This window comes from Mus caroli, unplaced genomic scaffold (assembly GCF_978045245.1).
Source record: "Mus caroli unplaced genomic scaffold, Mus_caroli_1 scaffold_6, whole genome shotgun sequence".
Classification (NCBI taxonomy): Eukaryota; Metazoa; Chordata; class Mammalia; order Rodentia; family Muridae; genus Mus; species Mus caroli.
In genome coordinates this window covers 68,351,904-68,378,154 of record NW_028227261.1, presented here as the reverse complement: position 1 = coordinate 68,378,154, position 26,251 = coordinate 68,351,904, and the positions used below count along the sequence as shown (strand labels likewise).

At 40.1% G+C, this 26,251-nt stretch overlaps 1 protein-coding gene across 9 annotated transcripts in view; it reads right to left on the bottom strand.

The window, feature by feature from the left end:
- The window catches only part of Slc24a2 (solute carrier family 24 member 2), a 245,733-nt gene that overhangs the window by 189,484 nt on the left and 29,998 nt on the right, over positions 1–26,251 (bottom strand). For 6 of the 9 annotated variants that reach the window (XM_085839192.1, XM_029476317.2, XM_029476319.2 and 3 more), the window contains exon 3: positions 5,414–5,599. The exons of the other annotated variants lie outside the window; for them this stretch is intronic. In XM_085839192.1, coding sequence (XP_085695318.1) covers positions 5,414–5,599 — 186 coding nt within the window. The remainder of the gene's footprint in view (positions 1–5,413; positions 5,600–26,251) is intronic. 9 annotated transcript variants of the gene reach the window in all.

Below are 26,251 nucleotides of genomic sequence, written 5' to 3'. Positions count from 1 at the left end.
TGTTGTTAGAGATGGCGTTATGTTTGTGTGGCCATCTTCTTTTAAGTTTGTTGAAAGATTACTTTCTTGCCTTTTTTAGGGTGTTGTTTCCCTTCTTGTGTTGGTGTTTTTCATCTATTATCCTTTGTAATGCTGGGCTTATGGAAAAGTATTGTGTGAATTTGGTTTTGTCATGGAATATCTTGTTTTCTCCATCTATGGTAATTGAGAGTTTTGCTGGGTATAGTAGCCTGGGCTGGCATTTGTGTTCTCTTATTGTCTGTATGACATCTGCCCAGGATCTTCTAGCTTCCATAGTCTCTGGTGTGAAGTCTGGTGTAATTCTGATAGGTCTGCTCTGCCTTTGTTTGTTACTTGACCTTTTTCCCTTACTGCTTTACTTACTTTTCCTTACTTCTTTCTTTGTTTTGTGCAGTTGGTGTTTTGATTATTATGTGATGGAAGGAATTTCTTTTCTGGTCCTGTCTATTTGGAGTTCTGTAGACTTCTTTAATGCTCAAGGGCATCTCTTTCTTTAGGTTAGGGAAGTTTTCTCACATAATTTTGTTGGAGATATTTACTGGCCCTTTAAGTTGGGTATCTTCATTCTCTTCTATACCTATTATCCTTAGGTTTGATCTTCTCATTGTGTCCTGGATTTCCTGGATGTTTAGGGTTAGGAGCTTTTAGCATTTTGCATTTTCTTTGACTGTTGTGTCAATGTTTTCTATTGTACCTTCTGCCCCTGAGATTCTCTCTTCTAGCTCTTGTATTCTGTTGCTGATGCATCTATGACTCCTGATCTCTTTCCTAGGTTTTCTAATTCCAGGGTTGCCTCCCTTAGTAATTTCTTTATTGTTTCTATTCCATTTTTAGATCTTGGATGGTTTTGTTCATTTCCTTTGCCTGTTTGATTGTCTTTTCCTGTAATTCTTTAAGGGATTTTGTGTTTCCTCATTACGGGCTTCTAACTGTTTATTTGTGTTCTCCTGTATTTCTTTAAGGGAGTTATGTATGTCCTTCTTAAAGTCCTCTATCACCATCATGAGAAGTGATTTGATTTTAGATCTGAATCTTGCTTCTCTGGTATGATGGTGTATCCAGGACTTGCTATGGTGGGAGAATTGAGTTCTGATGATGCCAAGTAAGCTTGGGTTTCTGTTGCTTATGTTCTTATGCTTGCCTCCTGCCATCTGATTATCTCTAGTGCTACCTGCCCTTGATATTTCTGATTATAGCCTGCCCTTCCTCTGATCTTGGTTGTTGCAGAACTCCTCAGAGTTCAGCTGCCTCTGTGATTCTGTGATTCTGTGATTCTGTGATTCTGTGATTCTGTGATTCTGTGATTCTGGGATTCTGGGATCCTGAGATCCTGGGTGTGTCAGAGCTCCTGGGAGTCAAACTGCCTCTGGGACCCTGAGAGTCTGGTATGACCAAGCTCCTGTCATCCTGTGGTCCTGGGTGTGCTAGAGCTCCTGAGAGTGGGGCTTCTTCTGGGTCTTATGGGATTAGCTGCAGATTTATTGCCCAAGTTCTGCTCAGGACACCTCTGATCCTTTGATCCTGGGTGTGTTAAGGCACCTGGGAGTGGAGCTTCCTCTAGGTGTTGTGGGACTGGCTATAGAATTTGAGACCAAGGTCTGTTTAGGGCAACAGCCCAGACTGGAAGGCCTGATTAACATTTATTTAAAAGCATGGCTAATTACTATTAAAAACAAGAAATCATAAACTGAGACAATTTCCATTTCTCTTTGGGTAATGCTGTTGTTTGCAGTGTTCATGGCATACCTTCAAATTCATCACAGGGAAAGGAGGAGTTCACATGGAAGGCTCTCTCTCTCTCTCTCTGTATGTTTATGTATGTGTGTTTGTGTGTGCGTGCACACTTGTAGGCTGCACCTGTCCTATGCACATACAATCCTTCCCAGACCTGGGGTGTATGACCACTTTGCTCTTTGTGTACTTAAGGTTTTTGGAAAAGCAGATGGTCTCTCTTGAGTTGCTTTGTGTGGCTGACATTTCTAATGAATTAGTGACAGAAAAATTAAATGGACTCACTCCCAGTAAGATCACTTCATAAATGCCAAATTCAGAAGAACAGTATTTCATAAATCCTGGCAAAAGAGCATTAAGGAGGCAAGGCTAGCTGCTCTTGAATACAGCACATTGGCATTTCCCAGGGACTATCCTTTTTCTCAAAACATTTTTTTTTCTTAGTTCTTATACTTTGTTACAGTGAAAAATATCTATGTTGCCATATGTGTGGGAAAAAATGGGCCAAACAGGTAGGTTCAATTTTCAAAGACTGTAGCTTGGTTCAGAAATGTAAAAGGCTGTTGATACATTTTATATTGTTTGCACAAGAGGTTCAGTTGGGATTAGGAGGCTCCAGATATTAGAAGGTTCCTCAATATTTTTGCACTCAGTGGATTCCATTCTGGCAGATTGTGTTCACTGAAGGGATGGAGGGCATCCAGAACCAAAAGCTGTTTTTATTTGCTTGATTTGAGACTTGGACTTAAAAAAGCAAAGAAGCCCACCAAGAATATGCTTTGCTGTTTATAAATCAAAGGGTAAAACAACTGCCTACCAATGCCCAGGATGGAGTGTCATAGAATGGGGTTAATTTAATGGCAATATGAAAAAACAACAACAACAAACAAACAACCCAACTTTACACATTAGTTGTGAATCTAATGCCCAAGAGTGTCCCTGTACAAATACACAGGTGTGTATTGACATGAGGTTTGATGTATTTTCTATTGCTCAATTTGATACAGCTATACATACTTTACATTTGCCTTCAAGGTTTTAGCTATACTTAAAGTATTACTTGATGGGTATCTTGGGCTGCCCGAGTACATTTAAACTCACATTGAACAGTGTTTTAAGCCATCACTCCTTATCCCTTCTTTCCTTAAATCTTGCATATTTTAGGTTAATTTTTGCCTTTGGTAACAAATGTGTCTGACAGTGTAAAAAGACTCATTTCCCAAGAATTAGATGTATGGAAATCCGTCACGGTTTCCATGTATCCCGCCGCATAATCTGACTGAGTGTGAAGTGATGCTGATTCCTCGTGAGCGCATCTTTCAGAACAAGCCTACCCAAGGCAGACTAGCACAATCTTTATGGTCACCAACAAAGCACTTTCACCATTCTTAATTACTGTCTAGATGTCACACAGCACTGAGCTATGCTTGGAGAGCCACCTAGCTAGTGTCAAAGCACAGATTTCTGTCATCACTTCATACCTGAAACTTGTCTCTGAGGAGATACCAGTATGAAATCTCTTCTCAGAGCTTCCGGGTCTCCGTGTGTGAAATGGGTTTCTTGTGGGGTTTTATGATAGTGTTGTGGACTGAATGTGTTGTCCTTAGATGTGTGAGAAAGATGAAGCCCCACCCCACAATATATGGCTGTATTCGGACGCAGGAACTCTGAGGAAGCAACTCAGTTAAATAAAATGGTTAAGGGTAGGGTCCCTGATGCAGAAGATTCGGTGTTCTTTTTTTTTTTTTTAAGATTTATTTATTATATGTAAGTACACTGTAGCTGTCTTCAGACACTCCAGAAGAGGGAGTCAGATTTGTGAGCCACCATGTGGTTGCTGGGATTTGAACTCCGGACCTTTGGAAGAGCAGTCAGGTGCTCTTACCCACTGAGCCATCTCACCAGCCCCGATTCGGTGTTCTTAATGTGAAAAAAGACACTGGAAATATTCTCTCTCTCTCTCTCTCTCTCTCTCTCTCTCTCTCTCTCTCTCTCTCTCTCCCTCCCTCCCTCCCTCCCTCCCTCCCTCCCTCCCTCCCTCTAGCTGAAATGAGGTAGTCTTTTACAATTCAGTAAAAAAAAGCAAAGCAAAACAAAATAAAACAAGAACAAACAAACCCAAACCCCAAACCAAAAAGCCAAGAATCACCTTGTGTCTTGATCTTGGACTTCAAGGTACAGAACCACTAGAGGTAAACTTATAGTGCTTAAGATTCCCAGTCTGTGGGATTTTGGTGTAACAGCCAAACCTGCACACACATCTCTGTTACATAGCCAGTACAGAGCTGACACTAAGTGACTTCAGGCAACCACACTACAGTTTGTGTCACACCCTATCATATCAGTGGAACCTGTGTGATCGAACTGTCCTTAGTTTGCTTGGCAGCTACTTCAGAAATATGCTGTGAACACTGCCTGTATACATAAAATTAATACATTAAATATTATACTATTCATGTGTTGCAATTATGTTTAGTAATATATTCAAAATCTACTCCGAAAAGTTCATAAAAGTATATTGTCATGGTAGTTAATCGCTATAATAAAATTGTTACTGAAAACAGCAGTCATAATGATGGTAATAAATTGCCAATGAAATACATTGTTGTCATCAGTCCATTTAAATAAAATTGCTTTCGGTTTTGACATAGTGGATACAAAATCCTTGGTTACTCTGCGTATTCAAAATGGGAATGAAAGGAGGCTGGAGAGATGGCTTAGCAATTAAGAGCATTTGCCCATGTCAGGTGGTTCACAACGGACATTAACTCTAGCTCTAAAGGGTCTGACATTCTTATCTGGCCACTCACTCACTCACTTTAAAAATAAAATGTAAAAGTAAAGGACAGTACCCTCCAGTTAAAATGACTGTCTGGACATTCTTCAGTCTTTGTGTCAAAGAGAAAGGGGAGAATTACCGAGAAAAAAGCTACAACTTTACATGGTTTGAATAATACAGAAATGAAGAAAGTTCCTTACATGAGCTTCATCCCAAATGGAGAGCTGGGAAACTCAGTTGTCTAAGTGCTTACAGAGAAAGAGTAGTAGTTCAAATACTCAGCAAATAACAGTAAGAGGGACCGAGCTGTGATGTAAATGGTCTCAAGTGACTTGGCTAGGAAGCCTGTTTTTGCAACAGGCACCTTGGGAACAGTTTCTTTAGCTACTTCTATGGATGCTTTCTATGGTCTGTATAATGGATAGAACAGTATCTATGAGGACAGCGAGGACTGGGGAATAGAAGAAAAGTACCATGGTAGTATTGGCAAACCACAAGTGTGTAAGTGATACACACCGATACCTTTTTATACATACCCAGAAAAAGGACAGGTTCAGACAGCTTATTACACCCAACCCAGACCCCAACCCTGGTGAGCTCCCAAATATATCTGCTCCCCAAACAATCCAAGTGGTTAAGACTCGCTGGTCATCATCTAAGGCAGAGGTCATAAGAATAATTTCTACACACTCCAATTAAGTATAGCTTGGATTGGCACAGTACCCTGAGACCACTCCTTGCAGACATGCTAGAAATAACTGGTTGTTAAACAACTGAGAATGCCTATCCATACAATTCCACCAGGGCTGGCAGCTCTTAATAAGGCTTCAACAGTGTGAGGTATGTATTAAGGTATGATCCTAATGCCAACTTGAGGGATACCTCTTCCATACAGCTGTTCTGGGTCTTTTCTTTCAGCGGCTCTCCATTCACATTCGTTATGCAGGACCCATGCCTGGCTGTCTCAGGGTAGACCTCGAAACACAGACTCTGGCAGTCAGGGTCATTTGTTATTGTAGGGCAAGCTGTCCTCCCATCTGCCTGTGAGGCTGGAGGGAATTCTGAGAGCTGAAAAGGTAAAAATAATACAGCCTCACTGTTTGAAACAACAACAATAAAATATCTCAGAATTTCAACTGTCATTTTGTAAGTAAAACTTAGGAATTAGCTTGTGTCCCTTTTGTTTGGATATTACAAAGCTGGGTGAAACGAGGGAGAAGCATTTGAGGATGCAACAACTGCATAGGTAACTTCCTTTGTGACCTCTATGAAGACAGGACACATCCTAGGATGCAACTGATATGTATTGCATGGGAACCTGGATGGGTTTTATGTGAATCACACATGTACAAGTGCCTGAGGAAGCCAGAACATACTAGATACCCTGGAGCTGTAGTTACTGTGGTTGAGCTGTGGTTTTGAGCAGCCTGTGGTTGCTGGGAATCAGACTCCAGCCAGTCCCCGAGAAGAATAGCAAGTCACTAAGTCATGGCTCCAGCCCTGTGACTGGTAGTTTTGTTATTTTTTTTAAATTCATTTGTTGATTTTTGCCTTAAAGGATAGTATAGTCTCAAGTAAACACTGGGTATCTGAGGTGCTACCTGCCCTGACCCCTGGCCCCAAATTCCAGACATGGTGGTCTTTGGTTTCTAAACTGTAAGAATGAATGTAACAGGGAATTATAAATCTAGGTCTGCAAGTGTAGAATACTATATGCCAGCTCTCTAGTACTCTCTATGTGTGTATACCCCTGGGAAGTTTTTCACTGGCTCATTGCTGCTGATTTGGAGACATTGGGATCAAAGCTCTTGACTTCCTTCAGCCCAGGAATGCTTCATGGACAATGGAATTGTCTTCATTCCAATCCTTCCTCATTCCAACCTTGTTTTAGCCATCCAGCTCCTACCCCCTCCCCCTCCAGCCAGGAACTGTTTTCAAGTGCGATTGCTGCAGGATCCCATGGAGAAGGCTGATATTTCCCCATTCATCCTGGCATCTAGTTTGGCACCTGGCCCAGCACCAGGATCTGCACAGATATTTAGGAAGTAGTGAACAAATGAAAAAAAAAATGTGCACAGGGAAGATCTGCACACTTAGCTATTTCTGCAGTGATCTTCACACCCCTCCCAAATGTTCTTGACATTAAAATCCTATGGTTTGTGGATCAAATGTCTAATGCTATGAGGGCTAGTGGTTTTGTTCTTTGTCTGGCATCTTTTATCCATCCTTCTGATTAAACATATGTTTATCAAGTGCCAACAAGGCAGACACAGTTCTACCCTTGGGAAACTTAATGCAAAATCCAGACCAAAACAAAAGCATATTGTCACATCATGAACAAAGCCCAGGCAGGAAAACAAACAGAAAAATAAGGAAATGGAAAGGAAAGGGTCCATTACTTTAATTTGAGGATACTTTAATTCAGATGGTGTTAGCAGATTTCTCTGCAGAAGAATTAGGCATGTAGACGGAAGATGGGATAGTGTAAGCCATGCCAAAGTGCCATCGCAGTCCATTAGAATTAAGATGTGACAACAGCACCATGAAGAATAGAGGGGATCATATGGGATCAAAATAGTCTAGAGTTTTTAATACATGCTACCAAGAAGGTGGTAACTATGTTATCTAGTACACTGAACATGCATCATGTTTTTGTGTGTTTATGAATGTGTGAATGACAGCCATGTGTAAAAATAGGAGGAAAGTCTTGGATATTGGTCCTCATCTTCAACCTTATTTGAGGCAAGGGTTCCATCCATCTATCTGTCTATCTATCTGACTATCTGTCTATCCATCTATCTATTGGTGGTGGTGTTGGTTGCCACTGAAGTGTAGATGCCAAGATGATTGGCTCAGGAGCTTCAAGGATTCCCCTGTGTCTGCCTCTCATTTTGCCTTTGGAGCACTAAGACGTCCATTGCTCCACTTCGCTTTTACCTGAAGATTTGAATGTGGATTCTCACATTTGCATGGCAAGCACTTTATACTCTGAGAAATTACTCTAGACCCTTTTCTATGGTCTTAGTAGAAAGGAACAAAATATAATATTTGGTCAATGCAAAAATAGCAAGCACAAGAAAGAGGTAGAACCCAGATACATACAAAATAAGATAATGTATTTTAACACCAAATATACCCATAATTAAGTCAGATTGGGGTAGACTAAATATTTTATTGAAAGAAAAAGATTGCAACAGGTTGCAATCAGAATCCAACCACCTACAGACTGTAAGAGTCATTTTAAACATGAAATAATGGTAAATGAACAGTAGAAAATTCCAGACAAAACTATCATTAACACATGACTAAAAATACCAAAGACAACAGAGTATCAAGGATGGTACCAACAAACATACTAAACTGGATGGGGAAAACTATAAAAGAACTACTAGTGACTAAGTATAGCTGGGAATGGCGAGATGGTCTTGACCAGGGAAGAGCACACAAGTTGTCCAGTACTGAACAGTCAGTCAGCCTTGGACATACAAGAATACAAGTAACATTATATGGATTCAACGGGTTATATTTATGCATATGTATGTGTTTATGTATATATGTATATAGAAATGTATATCTGAATGCAATGAAAAAGAGTGGAGGGTTTGGATGAGGGGAGGGAAGAGAGAAATGTAACTAAATTACAATCTCAAAAGTAAACCACAAAAGAAGCTCAGCTTTAAAGCCAAAGTAATTATTACAATCAGGCGGGTCACTTCACAACAGTGATAGCATGATGACAATATTCCCAACTTATAATGAATTTGACAACATAGAGTCAATATAGATACAGTAGAAATAAACAACTAAATGGAGAAATAAACTAATCTAAAAGCACAGTGAGACCTTCTAGAAGGAAACAGGAAGAGCATAGAAAGCCAGAGCTGAAATAAGCAAAGACGTATTTGAATCACATGCTGAACAAGGGTGCCCAATGCCTTTTCTTTTTTGCAGCTTTGAACCAAGGTCTTTGTCAGATTCACTGATTTGTGAAAACAGCAAGACAAATGGACTTCTGTGTTCCACATACCTAAATGTGTTAGCATAATAAATCAAGCTAAGACACTGTCAAGGTATGTTCTTCCTTTCTACATTGATGAATAGACCTGGGCAAAAAGAATTACAAAACTATCATTAACACATGACTAAAAATACCAAAGACGACAGAGTATCAAAGATGATAGCATTTAACTATTACGGTGCATATCCAGATGTGCTGCTGTTGGACTGCACACATCTGAGCAGGTTAAGAAACTAAGAAAGAATAAGCCATCAATGATTACATATGTGTTAAATTCTTTAATACCTTCATATTGGTAATCTTTTTATCTTGTTGAGAGATTTTCATTCAGCTGATATATTTTGGTAGTAACAATTTAAAAGATAAAAGTAACATGTACTTGCCCTCAATATGAATAAGGTTTTTAATACTACTACTGCCATTTATTATTATTATTATTATTATTTACATTTCAACTGTAGTATCCCTTCCCCCTTTTCCTCTCAGTCCTCCCATTTCCCATCTGCCCTCCTATCCACTCCTCTTTATTTCTCTACAGAAAAGGGCAAGCCTCCCACGGATATCAACCAAACAAAGCATATCAAGGTGCAATAAGACTAGACACCTCCCCTCATTTTAAAGCTGAAGGAGGCAACCTAGTATGAAAAAAATATGGGGGTCTTAAAAGCTGGCAAAAGAATCAGAGACAGGGCTTGCTCCCACTTTTAGGAGTCCCATAAGAAGAGCAAACTATACAACTGTAACACATGCAGAGGGCCTAGGTCCGTCCCATGTAGGCACCCTGAATGTCAGTTAAGTCTCTGTGAGCCCCTATGAGCCCAGGTTAGCTGAGTCTGTAGGTTTTCTTTTGGGATGAATAAGTTTTAATATAGCTCATTAAAAACTATAAAAAGCTATTATTGCTGATTTTAAAAGGTATTTTTTCAAAATGTTTACTACATATTAAAATAAAAGAATGATACAAATTAGTAAGTCTCAAATTTTCAAGTAAAATATTAAGTAAATCTGTCACTTTAAATTTGATTTTTGGAAATTTTACTAATAACAGTTTTGTAAAAAATTAAGCTTGCTTCTGTTTCAAAGATGTGAGGGATGTGGAGACCTGTTTTTTGAGGGAGTTTTGCAGATGTTAGGGTAAAGAGTGACCATTTAGTGTGACAGATTTCAAGTGAGAGTGTCCACATCCAGTGTGTTCTTATGATGGTCTAAAAGCAACAGTGACTTTAATCAATGCAAAAAGGCAAGAAAACGAAGTGGGAGGCATCGAGTCAGAAAGATACAAGTAAAGACAGTGTCAAAATTGGTAGCTAGTATGATTATCTGTACAGAGAAAAAAAACCCAGTTATCTCCAAATATGTCATTTGAATTAGCATAAATTAGCAAACCAATTCCCACATAATAACAAAACATAAAATATGAAATGATTCGACTTAAGAGAACACAAAACATTTGCCAAGAAAAATAAACTAAACTTAATAATTTACGTGGCTTCTGCAGAGACTTGCTTTTATTCAAAAAAATACAGCTATTTAGATCAAAGAAAGGGCACAACATGTTTATGATCAGAGTGAGTCTATGTTGTAAGGAAGCCATTTCTGGGCAAACTGCAGGCTGAATCTAACTCTAATTAAAACTACCAGGTAATTTGAAAGTTGACAAGGGAACCTAAAATGTACATAAAAATTTTCAAAGGCTGAGATCACTCTGAAGGGAAAAGCTTAGGAATGTGCACTAGTGCCTGGAGAAATGATGAATGCTGGTTCAAGCACTTGTTTTTTCAGAAAACCCAGGTTCGGTTCTCAACATCCACGCAGTGGCTTACAACTGTCCATAATGCCAAGTCCATAAATTCTAATGCTTTCTGGACTCCAAGGACATTGCTTGCATGTGGTACAAAAACATATGCAGGCAAAACACTCATATACATAAAAAACCAAATACATAAAAAGAATGTCACTAACATATATCCCAATTTTTATTCAATTAAAATAGCATGTTATCCACACAAGGATATCATGTACAGCACACTATCAATTTATGACAAAGAAGAAAGTCACATTGAGGAAAAGCTAGTTTTCCCACTACACATTGGTTGGCCAAATCTACCTCACTTCACAAAGTTCAGCATCAGGTAGAATACAGACTCAAATGAAAGAGGCAAAAGGCTCAGTCTAAATTAAGACTCAAGAAGAACTAACTACAAAGAAGTCCAATATATTAAATTACACTAAAATTATAGATTTTCATTATAAAAATACCATCAAAGAGAATGAAAAGATAATAGGAGAAAATACCTGCAGAGTTCTTGTCCACCCCCCCCCAATCATATTCTGAACATGCAAACACAAATCAGCAATTGAACACTCTACAAAATACATTCAGTTACCAAGTTAAGCATCCATCAGAAAATGTACTCATTAAGGGAATGCAAATTAAAGCAAGAATAAAATCTGATGTACCTCATAGACCAGATAAAATAAAGAGTAGAGACATCAAATATTGATACATGAAGCAACTAGAACTAAGTTGATTGAACTACATTTTAAGCTCAAAGTCAATGCTTATTAAAGTTGAACATATCTATATCCTAAACCATATTCTCAACAGAAATGTAGACAAATGTATACTAGAAGACATGCGTGTCCAGTTGTATGGTTTCTAATAGCCGAAGGCTGGAAACAGCACAATTACATATCCATGGAACAAAGAGTGGAGAAAACAGGGACACTCCCACGATATACAACATAAGACAGTGAACAGAGATGAAATATGGCCACATGCAGCAGTATGGGTAGACCTCATCAATAATTTTGTTCAATTTAAATGAGAACATGAAGGAGAAATGAAACTAGATTCCTTTCCCTCGCCTGTATGAAAACTAACTAAAATGGATCAAAGACTTCAATGAAGACACAAGACTCTGAACCTGTTACAGGAAAAACTAGGGAAAATACATCAAGATCTCTATATAGGTAAGGACTTTCTAAATAAGACTCAAGGAAGTCTAGAAATAATAGCAACAACTGACAAATGTGTTAGGATCTTCAGTTCAAAAGATGGGGCTCAAGACAGAGACAGAAATGGTCCACTGTAGGCAAAGGGTTTAGTAGAACTGAGAAAGAGGGTTTTGGAGGAAAGCCCCAGGCATCCCAGGGAAAGGAGAAGGGATGGGTGTTGGGGTAGAAGAAAAGGGCCCATGGTTAGTGGACAGCACCTAAATGAGACAGAGATATTATATCTTCTAATAGCCCCAAGGACATTTCTAGATAAGAGGCTAGATCTAGTTAGAATGCAATATGACACTGGTCTGCCTGTAGTATTTTCTATTCAGGGCTTTGCTACAGGAAAGGACAATTCTAAGTACTGGGGATGGGAAAACTTGGAGAAAGGCTTGGCTGGATGTGGCCTGTCGGCTCTTCACAGCTTCTGTGAGCAAATGCGACTGCATCTGGAGTGGCTGGGTTCTAACAGTGTTAAGTTATGAAATTATACAGCAAAGGAAATGAGTGGAGAGATAGCTTATGGAATGGGAGAAAGGTTTTACCAGTCATATATCTGACATAAAGTTGATATTTACAATGAATAAAATATTAAAAATATTAAGTAACAAGAAATTGAACAACCCAGTCCATAAGTTGACTAATGAAAAGAACAAAACATTCTAAAAAATGGTATCTTCAAGTGGCCAATAAACACATGAAAAAGAAAAGTTTGGCCTCATTAGCCATTATAAAAACTGCAAATTAAAACTATAGTGAGATTCTGTTCCACCCGTCAGAATGGCAGTCATTAAGAAAACAGCAAATACTTGTGAGTATGCATGCAGACAAAAGCAAACCCTTATACACTGCTGGTGGGAATGTGAACTAAGCAAGTATGGGGTTTCTATACTGTTCCTCAAAAAGCAAGCGGGATTCCAATACTGCACAGGAAATGCTTGTACACCCAAGTTGATCACAGTGCTGTCCTTAACTGCTAACTCCCAGAATCATCAACAGAGGACGGAAGGCATAAAGACGATGAGGTATATATACACAATGGAATTATTTTAGCCATAAAGAACAAAGTTGCATTGCTTTCAGGAAAATTTGTGGAGCTGGAGAGAATCACAGTAAACAAATTAACTCAGTCTGAGAAGGACAGAGATTGCGTTTTTCTCTCATGTGGGTCCTAAACTTTTATATAGACACATAAAAACTGTATGTGTCTAGATGACGTGAAAGTAGAGGTGAAGCTGTCATGGGGCCAAATGGAATTAACTACTGGGGAGGGGAGCAGGGGAGGAGGGGGAGGGGGACATGGGGGAGGAATCCATACTTGCATGAAAATTTACTGATGTAATCCGGTGTCACACACAATGAAAAGCAATAAGGCAGAGAGAGCATTTAAGAATAAAAGTGCTAAGGACTTTAAAAAGCACATGTTGTCTATACACATAAAGCTGAAAACTCAGCAAAAGGGGCCTCTCCTCTGGAAAACCGCCAAGAGACCCAAGGGAGCTCTCTAAAGGAGGCTTCCAGTGTTTGCAGTATTCTGTTTGGATCTAAATGATATTTACATGAGCCATTTGCTTTGTAAAAATTCATCAAGTAGCAATTAAGCACAATGAATTGTTTATGAACGACAGTTCAGTGGGAAGCTGAGAGGGACATGGAGTTGGTACGGTGATGCAGCGTGGACAAATACTCATGGCTGTTACAACTGGACACTGGAGGTCAGTCTGCTTTTTGTATAACAAAAAGTAACAACAAGAACAACAACAGCTTATTTGTTGAGTCCTACAGTAGCTGTGTGATGATCTTACAGCCTTCTTCTTTTAAATCAGTTTTACTGACTCTCTTTGAAGGTAAATAAGCACTGTTAAAACTGTCATTTAGGGACAACGAATCTGCTACAGTCTATAGGCTGTTCCTCCCAGTAGGATCTGCCTCACTGCTCCCTGTGGAGGCTCACTGGTTAGCCTCCTGCCTGAAGGCTTCTGTTCTGTGACACTAAGTACCTCTGGGCCCTCAACCTGCCCTGGATTCTTGCTTTGTGACACTGAAGAGGGGACTCTGCAAATTTCCTTTCCTTTTCCCATCTGGCCTTCTGGTTCCTCTAAAAATGGGATGCTTCAGAAGAGCAGAAGCCTATAAGGGGAAGCAGAAGATGGGGTTGGTTCCGTGCTTTTTACTTTCTGTGCATTTCCTGTTTCCTGATCCTTTCTGTTTCACCCCAGGGCTGACAGTGTTTCTTTACAGCAGCTGAATCCAGTGCACAGATTGTCTAACACTCATGGGACCGGTTTTATCACTCCTTGCTCTAAACACTAGCTGAGCCACCACCTCCTCTGAGTTTCTCCGTTTTAATAATTCTAGTGTCTTCCTTTTGTTTCCCCAGTGCCTAGAGTGGCAGCTGCTTCCTACAATTTTATCTCGCAGGTACCTTTAAAAAGTTCCCTTTTGCTTGAGATAATTAACAGCTCTCTACCTAGTTAACAGTTCTTTATGGGAAGCCTGCCTTGCTGAAATAGCAGGTGTAATTTCTGCCTCTTAATTGGATCTAGACTGACAAACCTTCAAGAGTTAGAATCTGTTCTTGCTTGCTGCTCTTGTGACTTGACATCGAGTTATTGATTATCTTCTTATATTGGGGATACATCTGCATAAAAAGTCAATAGCCTTTATATTTTACTCAGTCCTGCTCCCACTCTAGGTACTCAGAACAATTTTATATATTTGAAAATTCAGCTATCTCAATTAGCATTTTAATACCTGTACTGGCTAGTTTTGTGTCAACTTGACACAGGCTGGAGTTATCACAGAGAAAGGAGCTTCAGTTGGGGAAATGCCTCCATGAGATCCACCTGTAAGGCATTTTCTCAATTAGTGATCAAGGAGGAAAGGCCCCTTGTGGGTGGGACCATCCCTGGGCTGGTAGTCTTGGGTTCTATAAGAGAGCAGGCTGAGCAAGCCAGGGGAAGCAAGCCAGTAAGTAACATCCGTCCATGGCCTCTGCATCAGCTCCTGCTTCCTGACCTGCTTGAGTTCCAGTCCTGACTTCCTTGGTGATGAACAGCAGTATGGAAGTGTAAGCCGAATAAACCCTTTCCTCCCAACTTGCTTCTTGGTCATGATGTTTGTGCAGGAATAGAAACCCTGACAAAGACAATATCCAACTACTAAAACTAAGCCATTAAACTTAATACTATAGTTAGCACAGTTTGTAAATGGGGATAACCTGAGCTAAAGGCCTCACATCTCTCGCATGTTTATATTATTTCTCATAAAGCTTCTCACTGCCAATGAAACTGATCAGGTATTACTTGACATCCAGAGATCAGAAAGCTGACGTCCATCTTCAAACAATTTCCATTAAAGTTCTGATGCCACTTAATATATGGGAGTTTTAAGGAAGTTGCTGAATTTACAAGTGGGTGAGCAGAAAGTTGCATAGTGCATGCATGAGTGAATACTGCCCAGAGCAATAAAAGATCCACATTGGGAATTGAGTCACAGTATGCTTTGGAAAGATGGGCAGGTATTACCCTCGAGGGGAAAAATTCAATAAATGATAATGAGTTCACCTGGATTAGACTAACAGAGAAAGAAAGACAAGAGATTGGCAGCTCAGCTTTTCGATTTTAACTGTCTGTTCTGTGTTCCATCCTTTCTGAGGGCTTGAAGACAAGAAATGAGGTCCTCCATCGTACAACATCCCACTGGAGCCTTCTTGACCAAATGCATGCTCCTTAGCTGGGAACGGGGTCGGGAGGGGCATCTTGCTTTTTTGGTTTCATTGGGTCATCAATAGACACATTGTTAATTGTTTAGAAAAAAAATCTTTCCAAACAGAATTGGAAATGCAGCTACCTCTGACACTAACAACCGAGGATATTGATACCCCCACCCCCTTCCAAGAGCGGCTTCACTGATGTGGCTACGAATTCCTGTGGACTCCTAAAGAATAAGCAGCTCCTTTCTATAGCTATCTTTTCTTCTTAAAAAAACATTCTTTTGACTAAAAGGTTTAGTTGTCTGTTTTTCTAGGGAAAAACAGGTCACAACTCCATTCTTTTGAGAAACATAGGAGCTCTGTACTTAACACCTCTTTTACAAAGTAATAGCCTGCAAAAAGTCGTATTTCACACGCAGAAATCAGCACTGACAGCCTCTGCGGACAAGCAGTTAGGGTGGACCATGACTGCTGAGGTTATGTCACGAGGTCAATCGGTTTATCGCTTCTGTTCAAAGCAAGCTCAATCATGCTCTCATTTGAAATTCACCTGATAAATTATACAGGATTTTAGTAGGCTGCTTTTTTTAGGGAAACTATTTAAAACACTGCAGGCCTAATTTCTTGAATTTTTAAAACAACCATCGTTCATTGTGCTGCAAGCTTAACTGTGAAGAATGAAATGTTTCCCTTCGGTGGCATCTCTCAAGCTTTGCTATTGTCGTCAGACAGGAGACAAAATGTGTTAGCCATGGAGGCTGGGCAGAGGTGTGTAGATCAATTTCCTTGAAATTGAGATGGTATTAAGAAAGAGACCGAGATTCCCCATCCATCATATTTTTGCTGAACTATCTGCTAGGGAAATTGTTTAAATGCTACCCTCTTTAAAAATATCTACCAATAAGGGGCTGGGGAGATGGCTCAGTTGGTGATGCACTTGCTCTGCAAGGTTGAGGGCCTGAGGATCCCCAGAATCTTAAGTAAACTCCAAGAGGGCAGAATAGCCCATCTGCTATCCCAGCCCCAGGAGACAGAGGCCGGAATCCCAGGGCAAGATGCACAGCAAGACTAGACTAAATGAGTAAGGTGGAAAAGTAATGGAAGATGATATTTGACATCAATCCCTGGCATCTACATACATGCATACTTATGTGCACCCACAAACATGCCAAAAAACCACCCATGAATCACACACACACACAGACACACACAGACACACACACACACACAAACACACACACACACAGAGAGAGAGAGAGAGAGAGAGAGAGAGAGAGAGAGAGAGAGAGAGAGAGAGAGAGAGAGAGAGAAGGAACGAAGGAGAGAGACAGAGATCTACCAATAAAATTATAGTCAGGTCTTCTTGTTCTGTTTATCTCAAGACACATTACTTTCATAATTCAAAACCCATAATCAGATGGAATTCTTGGTACAATAGAAATTCTACACATGGATGGATCTCTTTATTTGGTGAGTTCTCCGTCTCAGTTCAGTGCTTCTACCTATGCACTTTGCTGCTGTAGCAGAGAATCTCATACTCTTACTGTAAATGGGCTAACAGACTTGCTTTTTGATGTTTTTAGTAAACCCTACTAGCTCCTCAACACATTTTCCAGCAATGAGACCAAATTTCTTGTTTCCTAGGAATAAAGCCCTCTTCCCTCAAGTTAACAAGAAGTCTTATTTGTGCCGAGAAGTTGATGGTTACCATCTTTGGTCCAAGACAGTTCATCCTTTTCCCCTGGCACATGGCAAAAATAACTGTTCTTGTTTCTTCCCAAAGTCAACATTTATGCTTGTGTTGAGTCCATACCCTCCTGCTTTTGCTGCCCAATTCATGATATAGCTTCATTTCTTTTTTTTTTATTTTTAATATTTTTATTACATATTTTCCTCAATTACATTTCCAATGCTATCCCAAAAGTCCCCCATAGCGCCCCCCACTTCCCTACCCACCCATTCCCATTCTTTTGACCCTGGCATTCCCCTATATTGGGGCATATAAAGTTTGCAAGTCCAATGGGCCTCTCTTTCCATTGATGGCCGACTAGGCCATCTTTCGATACATATGCAGGTAGAGACAAGAGCTCTGGGGTTCTGGTTAGTACATCATGTTGTTCCAACAATAGGGTTGCAGATCCCTTTAGCTCCTTGGGTACTTTCTCTAGCTTCTCCATTGGGAGCCCTGTGATACATCCAATAGCTGACTGTGAACATCCACTCCTGTGTTTGCTAGGCCCCGGCATCGTCTCACAAGAGACCAGTGTTGGTTTTGGTGTAAACTCAAAGGTACACAGAGATCTGTTGGTTATGTCTAGGATCAGCTGGGGCAGGTTAGCCCAAGAATAAATGCTCCAGGCAAAAGGAACAGCCGGTCTGGTCTTGTCTCTGCTCACTTGATGTCATATTGGGGTATCAAATTTCAAGTTTCCACAGTAGATTTTCCAAAACCAGAAAGAAACTTGGATTTCCATATGAAAACTGGTAACTCTTAAGTGTTGGCTACGGACTTAGAAGACCGAGCAATAAGGTGTGTGGGTGAAATGAATACCTCATGGGCTCCTACCAAGCATTTATCTTTTGCCTAAAAATTCACTTATGCCTGCTTCCTATTCAAGTACCATGAGATTTTACTCACATGTGCCCAACATCTAGCCTGAGACTGTTGCCATCTTTTCCACAGCTAGAGTTCTTTCCTCAGCCAATTCTAACAAGTCTTCTACTCTACTGGATGTGTACGTTCCAAGGTGACCACTAAGGGTCCAAATACCCAATGCCCTGGAATAACTGTGCATGCATATACCTCCATGCAACCTTCAAACAACGGTTCTTGTATAGAAGATGGGAATTTGCTAGAAATGCATAATCTCATGCCCTTCCCAAGATCCATTAAATATAACTCCTGGGGTTGATTGTGCCTAATAAGCTCTCCCAGTACTTTTGATGACTACAATTCTGAGGTCCACTGTCCTCTATACCAGCCTAAAGGTACACAGGAGGGGGAGCTAATCTATCCCTTGTGTCTTTGCTGTGCAACTTCAATTCTGTCTTCTATAGAAAAGGCTTTTTTTGTAGATGAAATATTTTTTATTCTTAGGTTTTCACATTTTATCAACTAATGTTTATGTATAAAAAATTTGCGTGTTAGGAAAGTAAGTCAGCTTATTTTCCTCATTCTGGCAACCTTGGAAATTTGAAAATTATTAGAAATTATTAGAAAGAGATGTGTCAGAGTTAATATCTGTCTGGCTTCCTAACATAAATCATAGCATTTTCTTTCCTTCGGTCTTTTGGCAATAGTATTTAAAAAAATACCCATTTAGCAGAGTAACATTAGCAGGTTCTCCTCTAGAACCTAGGAACTATCTATCCATAGGTTCTTTACCAGATAATGGTGACGTGTGTGAGTTTCATCTTGTGGAGTGAAACTGAAAGCCAAGCAAAAAGTAAGTGGTTCGATATTGGTGTTGCTACTGCATGAATCGGCATGATTTGCCAAGCTGGTCAGTGCTGTAGTTCACAGGAGTCACAACTTGGCATCGTTGACACTCTTCTGCTCCACAGTCCCTTCCAGAACTACAAAAGCTAAGCTTGTAGGGATGAAGCTTCTGGGTCAGGATCAGATTCCCAATGACTCACTGTTATATCTGTACATCAATACATCTCTCAACTCTCATTTGAGAGCCTTTGTATTTCCAGTGGATGGCGATTAACAGAGACCACAACTGGCCAAGATGCAGAGAAAGAGACTGTAGAATGTGCATCACTAAATCAAACATTTATAATCCCCAAACTTAGGAATCATTTCTGGAGTGTGTGTGTGTTGGCTGGAGGTAGGGTGGGGTGGGGCAGGTATAGGTACCAGGGGTGGTGGATTACTGCAAAGAAACAGTGTCTTCTGAACCAAGCAGAGTGGCTGTGCAAAGAACTCACAGAAGTTGTGACAACATACACAAGGCCCGTGAAAGCTCAAGCTGGAGCAAATCCTACCATGGAGATGGGAGTTAGGCATACAGTCTTATCCCTAGCCTTGGGGCTATTGGTGACAGGTAGCTTCTCGGAGAGGGTGTTTTCTAAGGGTGTGACCTCTGGTAAGATGACCATACTCTAGTGGAGTACACATCCAAGAGTATTTGGGCAGCATACATTGGTTTTGATTTTTTTTTTTTCTATTTTAAAGGACCCAGAGTTGGGTGTGTGAGGAAGAAGGCTGGATCTGGGAAGATTTAGAGAAGGAGACTGAACAAATAAGAAAGCCTTCAAGAATACTAAAAATAAAACATTACTTGTAATAATCAGCTAAATCAGTTGCAGAAAAGTTAGAAAATAAAGAAAAGGTTGAAGAAGAAATCAACCACAATGGCATAATCCTACCCCCTGTAATACATTTCTCATTCAGCCTTTCTTCTTTTGAATGCAGGAGTGCACGCTGTAGCAGAGCAATACCTTCTACAAAGGCAAGCACAAGTCTGCGAAGCATAAATTTTATGTCTCTACTCATCTTTAAAACAGGTACAAAATATAAATAAGAGTAAGCCAGCTTTGCTGACTTTTCTAGGACTACAACAGAGGAAACTGCTAGCCCTGGTGTGAAAATATTCACTATGCCTTATATGACTGAGCAGCTGAGGCAATCAAACTGTAGATAACATGTATGGACTCAGGATGACCAACTGTAATAACAGCCTTCCACTATCATAACGGTGCTGTGTCAAACAAAATGGATATTGCTTCTGAAAAAGAAAAAGAAAGAGAAAAAGAAGGAGGAAGAGAAAAAGAAAAAGGCAAAGAAAAAGAAAAAGAAGAAAAAGGAAAACAGTGCCCAAGGACAGGCAACGAGAATCTTTTTTTTCCCCCCAATGTATTTATCCAGGGACTTGTTTATCCCTGATTCTGGCATTTCTCTAACCCTCAGTCTTTCCTTAACTTCATGTCTGAAGCTAAGGTTGAGGAATCCCCAGGAAACTCATACAAGACCAAGCTCATGCTATTTCTGACCTTGTTCTGTGTGTAACCAGAGCTCATTTGCAGATGTTTATTTTAGCTGCACTTGTTCATCTTGATGGTTTGCCTGACTGCGGACAATGCTGTTTTCCAAGGTGTTCTTAGTTCCAGGTGGGCAGTTGAGATGGTGTCCTGTATCTTCCCTACTAATATAATTCCAAAACTGAAATCGACAGTTTTGCTTCACAGCCCAGATTTTTAGGGATTGAGAGAGAAAAAAAATTTTTTTGAGTTTAATGCCATACTATTTTTAATTTTTAAATTTTTTATTTTATTAGATATTTTCTTCATTTACATTTCAAATGCTATCCTGAAAGTCCCCTATACTCTCCCCCTGCCCTGCTGTCCAACCCACCCAATCTCACTTCCTGGCCCTGGCATTCCCCTGTACTTCTTAATAACAAGAATTGTTGAGTGTCTTTTGTATGCCAGTAATGTGTGCTGGGGCTTTCCAAGTCACTAAGAAATGACTTCTTTATAAAAGAAGTAAATATTTTAATATTTAAACAGAATTATGAATCTATTGCTTCTTCAAATTTTAATATCATTTCATATTCTTTTATTTATAAGAAATAAAATTTCACAGATAATGTTAAAAAACCTTTGTGCATCTTCCCTAACTCATTCCTTGACTGCATCTCTCTCCATCACCATGTTGTTTGATATATCATCCTCATGAGCCACTACACTCTACTTCCCCATCTACTTTTTGAAACAGGGACTCTCACTAACCCTGAAGCTTGTTTTATCTAGGTGACTGGCCAGGGAACCCTCAAGATTTCCTGTATCTTTCTCCCAAAGCTGGCATTGGAGGCACAATTATGTCTGGCTGGTTATGTCTGGCTTTCATGACAAGTTGGACACTCAAATTTAAGTCTTCTTGTTTTCACAGCAAATACTCTTTCTCACAGAACCACCTCCCAAACATCTCCCCAGAATACTGTTATATCTTTATACTCTTTTCATAACTTACATATACAGATATATTTGAGTATAATTTGTCTCTATAAATAATTGTATAATATCCATACATGATTTGCCTTTTTTGTTCTTTTTATCCATTATACAAGTTTTTACATACACATTTAGCTTCTTTAAGTCTCAAATTCCTCATATGGAAAACAAGAAAAATAACCCTACCTACAAGAGTAAAATGTTTAGCACAGTGTTCAGCAGGTAACAGGCATGTGGGAGAAGTTAATTACAGAATGTTCTTATCTGGCACAGCACTCTGCCTTTCAAGAGATTAGCTAAAGCAAATGCTTGCCTTATCGGAAAATTCAGTTTTACTATGTCTTTGGTAAATGCCAATATTTCTACCTGCTTTGTGTGACACAGAAACAGACCAAGCACGAAGACAGTTATCATGGAAAGATGTTACACATGGGATGGTGCAGATATAAAAGTGCATGCACACACCTCATAGAGAGGCTCTGTGCCAGTAACTCATAAAAGCTGATTTGTATCAAACCATTTAATGCCCATAACAGTACTTCATCACCTCCATGTTGCAGATGAGGAAACTGAGGCACACGGACTTTAATAAATTATCTGAGGTCACAGAGCTAATAAGAGGTGTCACAGCAGGATGCTCTAAGCAAACAGACTCAAGACTCTGCCTGCTGATGTTTGCTGCTTCTCAACCTCTTTGCCTATACAGAATTTTCTGTTTTATGATTTTCCAAAGGCTACAAGCTCACAGATATATATATATATATATATATATATATATATATATATATATATATATATATGTCAATGACAGTGAATGTGCAGGTTATCTGAGGAATTATTTACTAAGAATAAATCCTCAGAACTATTTGCACTGGAAACTAGCTCACAGCCCAGTTCAAGTAGATAGAAACTTTTTGTGCAGGAGAGTCCGCCCAGCACATGCAAACACCACAGTAGGCATCTCTTCCTTTTAGCCACCAGTCTGGAATAAATGTGTAACTAAACGACACAAGGTTTAAAAACTGGTTTTCTGTTTATATCGAGTGGCAAGGCATCTAAGAACTATGGAGATGCCTGACGTAGTGTGGAGAATGGTTTCCAGAAGCTCATAGACTTCCATGTTTAGTCCCCATTTAGTGGAACTGTTTGGGAAGCATGAGGAGGTGTGGCCATGTTGGAGAAGATATATTACTGGGAGTGGGCTTTGCCAGGCCCAGTCTTCAACTTTCTCTCTGCCTGCATATTATGGGTCAGATGTGAGCTCTTAATTACTGCTCCAGTACCTTGCTTGCCTGACTACCTGCCTGCTGCCACGATGATCATAAACTCACCCTTTAAAACTGTGAGCAAGTTCTCAATTAAATGATTTATTTTAAAACTTGTATTGATGTCACAGTGTCTCTTCACAGCAACAGAACAGTAATTACGAATGATTAACTAAAATTCTGTGTAGTCACAGGGAGCAGTAAAAGGTGCCACATAGGTGCCAGATGTGGATGGGTAGAGCCAGAGTCTATCCCAATTTTACTTGATAATCAGTTTCTGGCAGAATTGAGCAGTCTGTTTATCTTGGTATACCAGGCCTGGGTATTTTTTGTTGTTCCTTTGTTGTTGTTTTTACAAGAGAACTCAAGAATTCCCCAGCTTCTCCATACCGCTGAGTGGACCAGACGGAGGAAATATTTCTAGGTGAAGAAGGAAAGGAGACTAGTTCAGCAGGACCACAAAGCATGACTTTGCTTTTCAATGTAGAGGACACAGGGGAAAGCAGGCCTATGTAAATAAGAAACAAGATTCCCCTCCCAACTCTGCAGCATTTGTCTCTCTGGGGACCTTGGGGTAAGGGATGAGACACATCTGATCAGCACAATCAGCTCCCAGAGCTATTTCCAGATGCCATCAATATGTCCCCAAGATTCCCATGAATCAGCATAATCAATGTGTGTGTGTTCCAAATATTGACCCAGCTCACCTTTCTCTTTTGCTCTCAGCTTTGGTTGCTCAAGTGAGAAAGGTTTTTACAATCCAGCTTTCCCGAATCTGCAGTCAGATTCACTAATTGTTTCCACAAGACATTAAAAGCATATTTCTTTAGGCTAGTTTCCCTGCATGAATGGTATTATAAAACCAACCCTTGTCGTCTTTCACTCTGTTTTGTATGGCTTTTGATAACTTGCTGTGGTGTGGAAGTGACCACCAACTGCCCATGTGGTCAAAGGTTTAGTCCACAGTCTGTGGTACCATTGGGAATTTGTTAAACTGGTGGTTCTCCTTGAGTTGGAGGCTAACATGATCTACATAGTGAGTTCAAGTCCAGCCAGGGCTTCACAGTAAGATCCTATTTAAAAACAAACAAACAAATAAACAAAATAGGGTTTACTTAGTAAAAGAAAGTTGAGTCACTGGGGGAGTGCCTCTAAAGAGGGAATTGGATTCTTGTTTTCTTCCAGTCTCTCACTATGTATGCTTCATTGCTGCCATGAAGTAGGTGGCTCCTCCCTCATGTGCTCCTGCCATGATGGACACTGCTGTCACAGGCCCAAAGGTGATTGGAACCAAGCAACCATGGTCTAGGACCATTGAAACCAAACCCCAAATCAACCTTTTCAACTTCAGTTCATGTTTCTCTAGTAATTGTTATCAGACGTGGAAAGCTGACTAACATAGATTGATCTTCTTAAAAGGTGGATATGTACATTAAATGGATCAAACAAAGTCCCTTCAAAGATTTGTAAAACAAACACAAACAAAAACAAACGACCAAAGCAGAGTTTACTGCTCGTGTGATAAGACTGGAGAAGCATCACTCAGGAGACAGATTTAGTTGGTCTCCCTGGGCAAAGGGGGTCAATTCCTTTTGTATTAGGAGACAAAAACAGGCATTGTAAGACCTGGGCAAGAAGCTGGGCATGGTGGCACATGCTTGTAATCTTAGCACCTGGCACTTTCAGGCAGGAAGCTTGTCACAAATTTGAAGCTAGCTTGAGCTATACAATAAGTTCAAGGTCAGGTGGTGTGAGACCCTGTCTCAAAACAAGAAAAATGAGAATACACGACATAGATTAAGTTTAGAGTGAACATATATAAATTCAAGGTTCTCAAGTGAATCTGCACGGTAGAAAACAATAGGCCAGTTTTATTAGGATGTTTGTTCTAATACTTTGGAGCATACATACATGGAAAAATCATCCAGTAGTTACTAGAAATTCAAACCTTCTTGAGCATCCTGTATTTTTTTTTTAACAGCCTTATTAGGAGGGGCCTTCTAGACTCATAGGTCATGAAGCAGCAGTACACATGTGGCCATTTGGGAGACCTGGTACCATTGTTCTTTTCTCCTTGTGTACATTTTCACTGCAGTAAATGATGCTAACAGAACCATAACCCAATTATCCAATCTGGGATCGCTGTCTGTGAAAGAGTTCAGTAGAATATGCCCATTTGAAGAATGACTTATGTAGTTTCCAGACCTTCTAGGAACTCAAGGCAAGACAGGAAGAACTCCAATTTTCCATGACCACTGGATGCTGCCAAGTAGACTGGTGTTTAATGACAGCAATCACCAAGGAATGACACAAACATTAAAAACAACTCTAACTAATAGCTCTTGAGACTGGTTGGCGTTTGATCCCACTGGGTTCCAAAATGCAGGAAGATTGACTGGGGAGCCTAGGGACGCCTAGGGAAGCAGTGATTTCTGTCTCCTCTCTAGCTGTCTAGAGAATATTGTTACCTAAATACCTTCATGCACAGCCAAAAATATCCCCAAATTCAGCAGAGTTCATTGCTTAATTGACTTTTTTTTTCTACCACCACTTGTTCTCCTCTGATCCTGTTCAACTACAAACATCATAGTTAGACTTCAACAGTCCTGGATGAGAGCCCACAGTAATCCCAGACACCCAGTGCCCATTCTTTATAAGGCTGCTGTCTCTCAGCTTAGGGTGTTAACCTCTGGACCTGCACAACAGCGAGAGGGTCTGGACTCAGCTCTTCCTGCATAGCCATTTCTTTTCTGAACTGACTCTCCTTGCTAGGTGAGCCAATCATCAGAAATGCAGATGTGAGGAGGCATTGTTTCCCATCTATTAACACCAAACTGGTTTGCTTAGAGAAAACAATCTGAATTACCTTCAGACAAAAAGCACACGTCTTTCAAGCTTTGGCTTTGGTCTTTATTCCCAACCTCTTGACCATCACTGTACCCAACAACATATCCTGTCAAATGATCAGCCATCATCTGATGATCTGCCAGCAAAATGGCTCTGCACAGACTGTTTGGCTATAGCTGACAACCTCTGTCTTTGGGAGACTCAGAGCACTGCACCCTGGAAGCCTGTTTCCTTCTCTGCTGTAGAAGTTCCTTCCTGTTTCCTATTCCACAGCATGCAGCATGGGCCTCTCAGCGCCTGGGATGCCTCACAAGCACTGGCTGTAATAATAACTGCAGGAGACATTTCTGTAGAAAATGCTGGTAAGCACTCCTGTGCTGTGCTATTTTTTAGATCTCACTTCTATTTAAAATTTTTTTATGGGATATTTTATTTACATTTCAAATGTTATCCCCTTTCCCAGTTTTCCTCCCTCCCGGAAACACCCTATCATCACATCATCCCTCCCCCTGCTTCTATGAGAGTGTTCCTCCACCCACCCACCCACCCCTATTTTAAATTTCTAATGCTGAGAGCCACACTGTTATCTTCTCTATTCGCCAGGGGGTTAAAATGGAGGCAAGGATGTCAAGGGCTGGCCAGTATTCTAGGTAGGAACCTAGAGGTTTAAATGCAGTTTCAATTGTGAAGATGTTTACAAATTTTCATGCTCAGTCTTACTTGGGAACTACTGCCAACAACCTGAGGTCTGCGGCCTGGACAATCCTATGGAAACATGCTACGTGGTTTTCATGTACAGCCACAGTTGAGAATCTTGGGTCCACTTGTTCCTTGGAAAACTTAGTACAAGAGCTGAAGAATATTTTTTGTTTGTTTATATTATATTTTTTTATGGGGGAGAGAAACCCAAACATTGC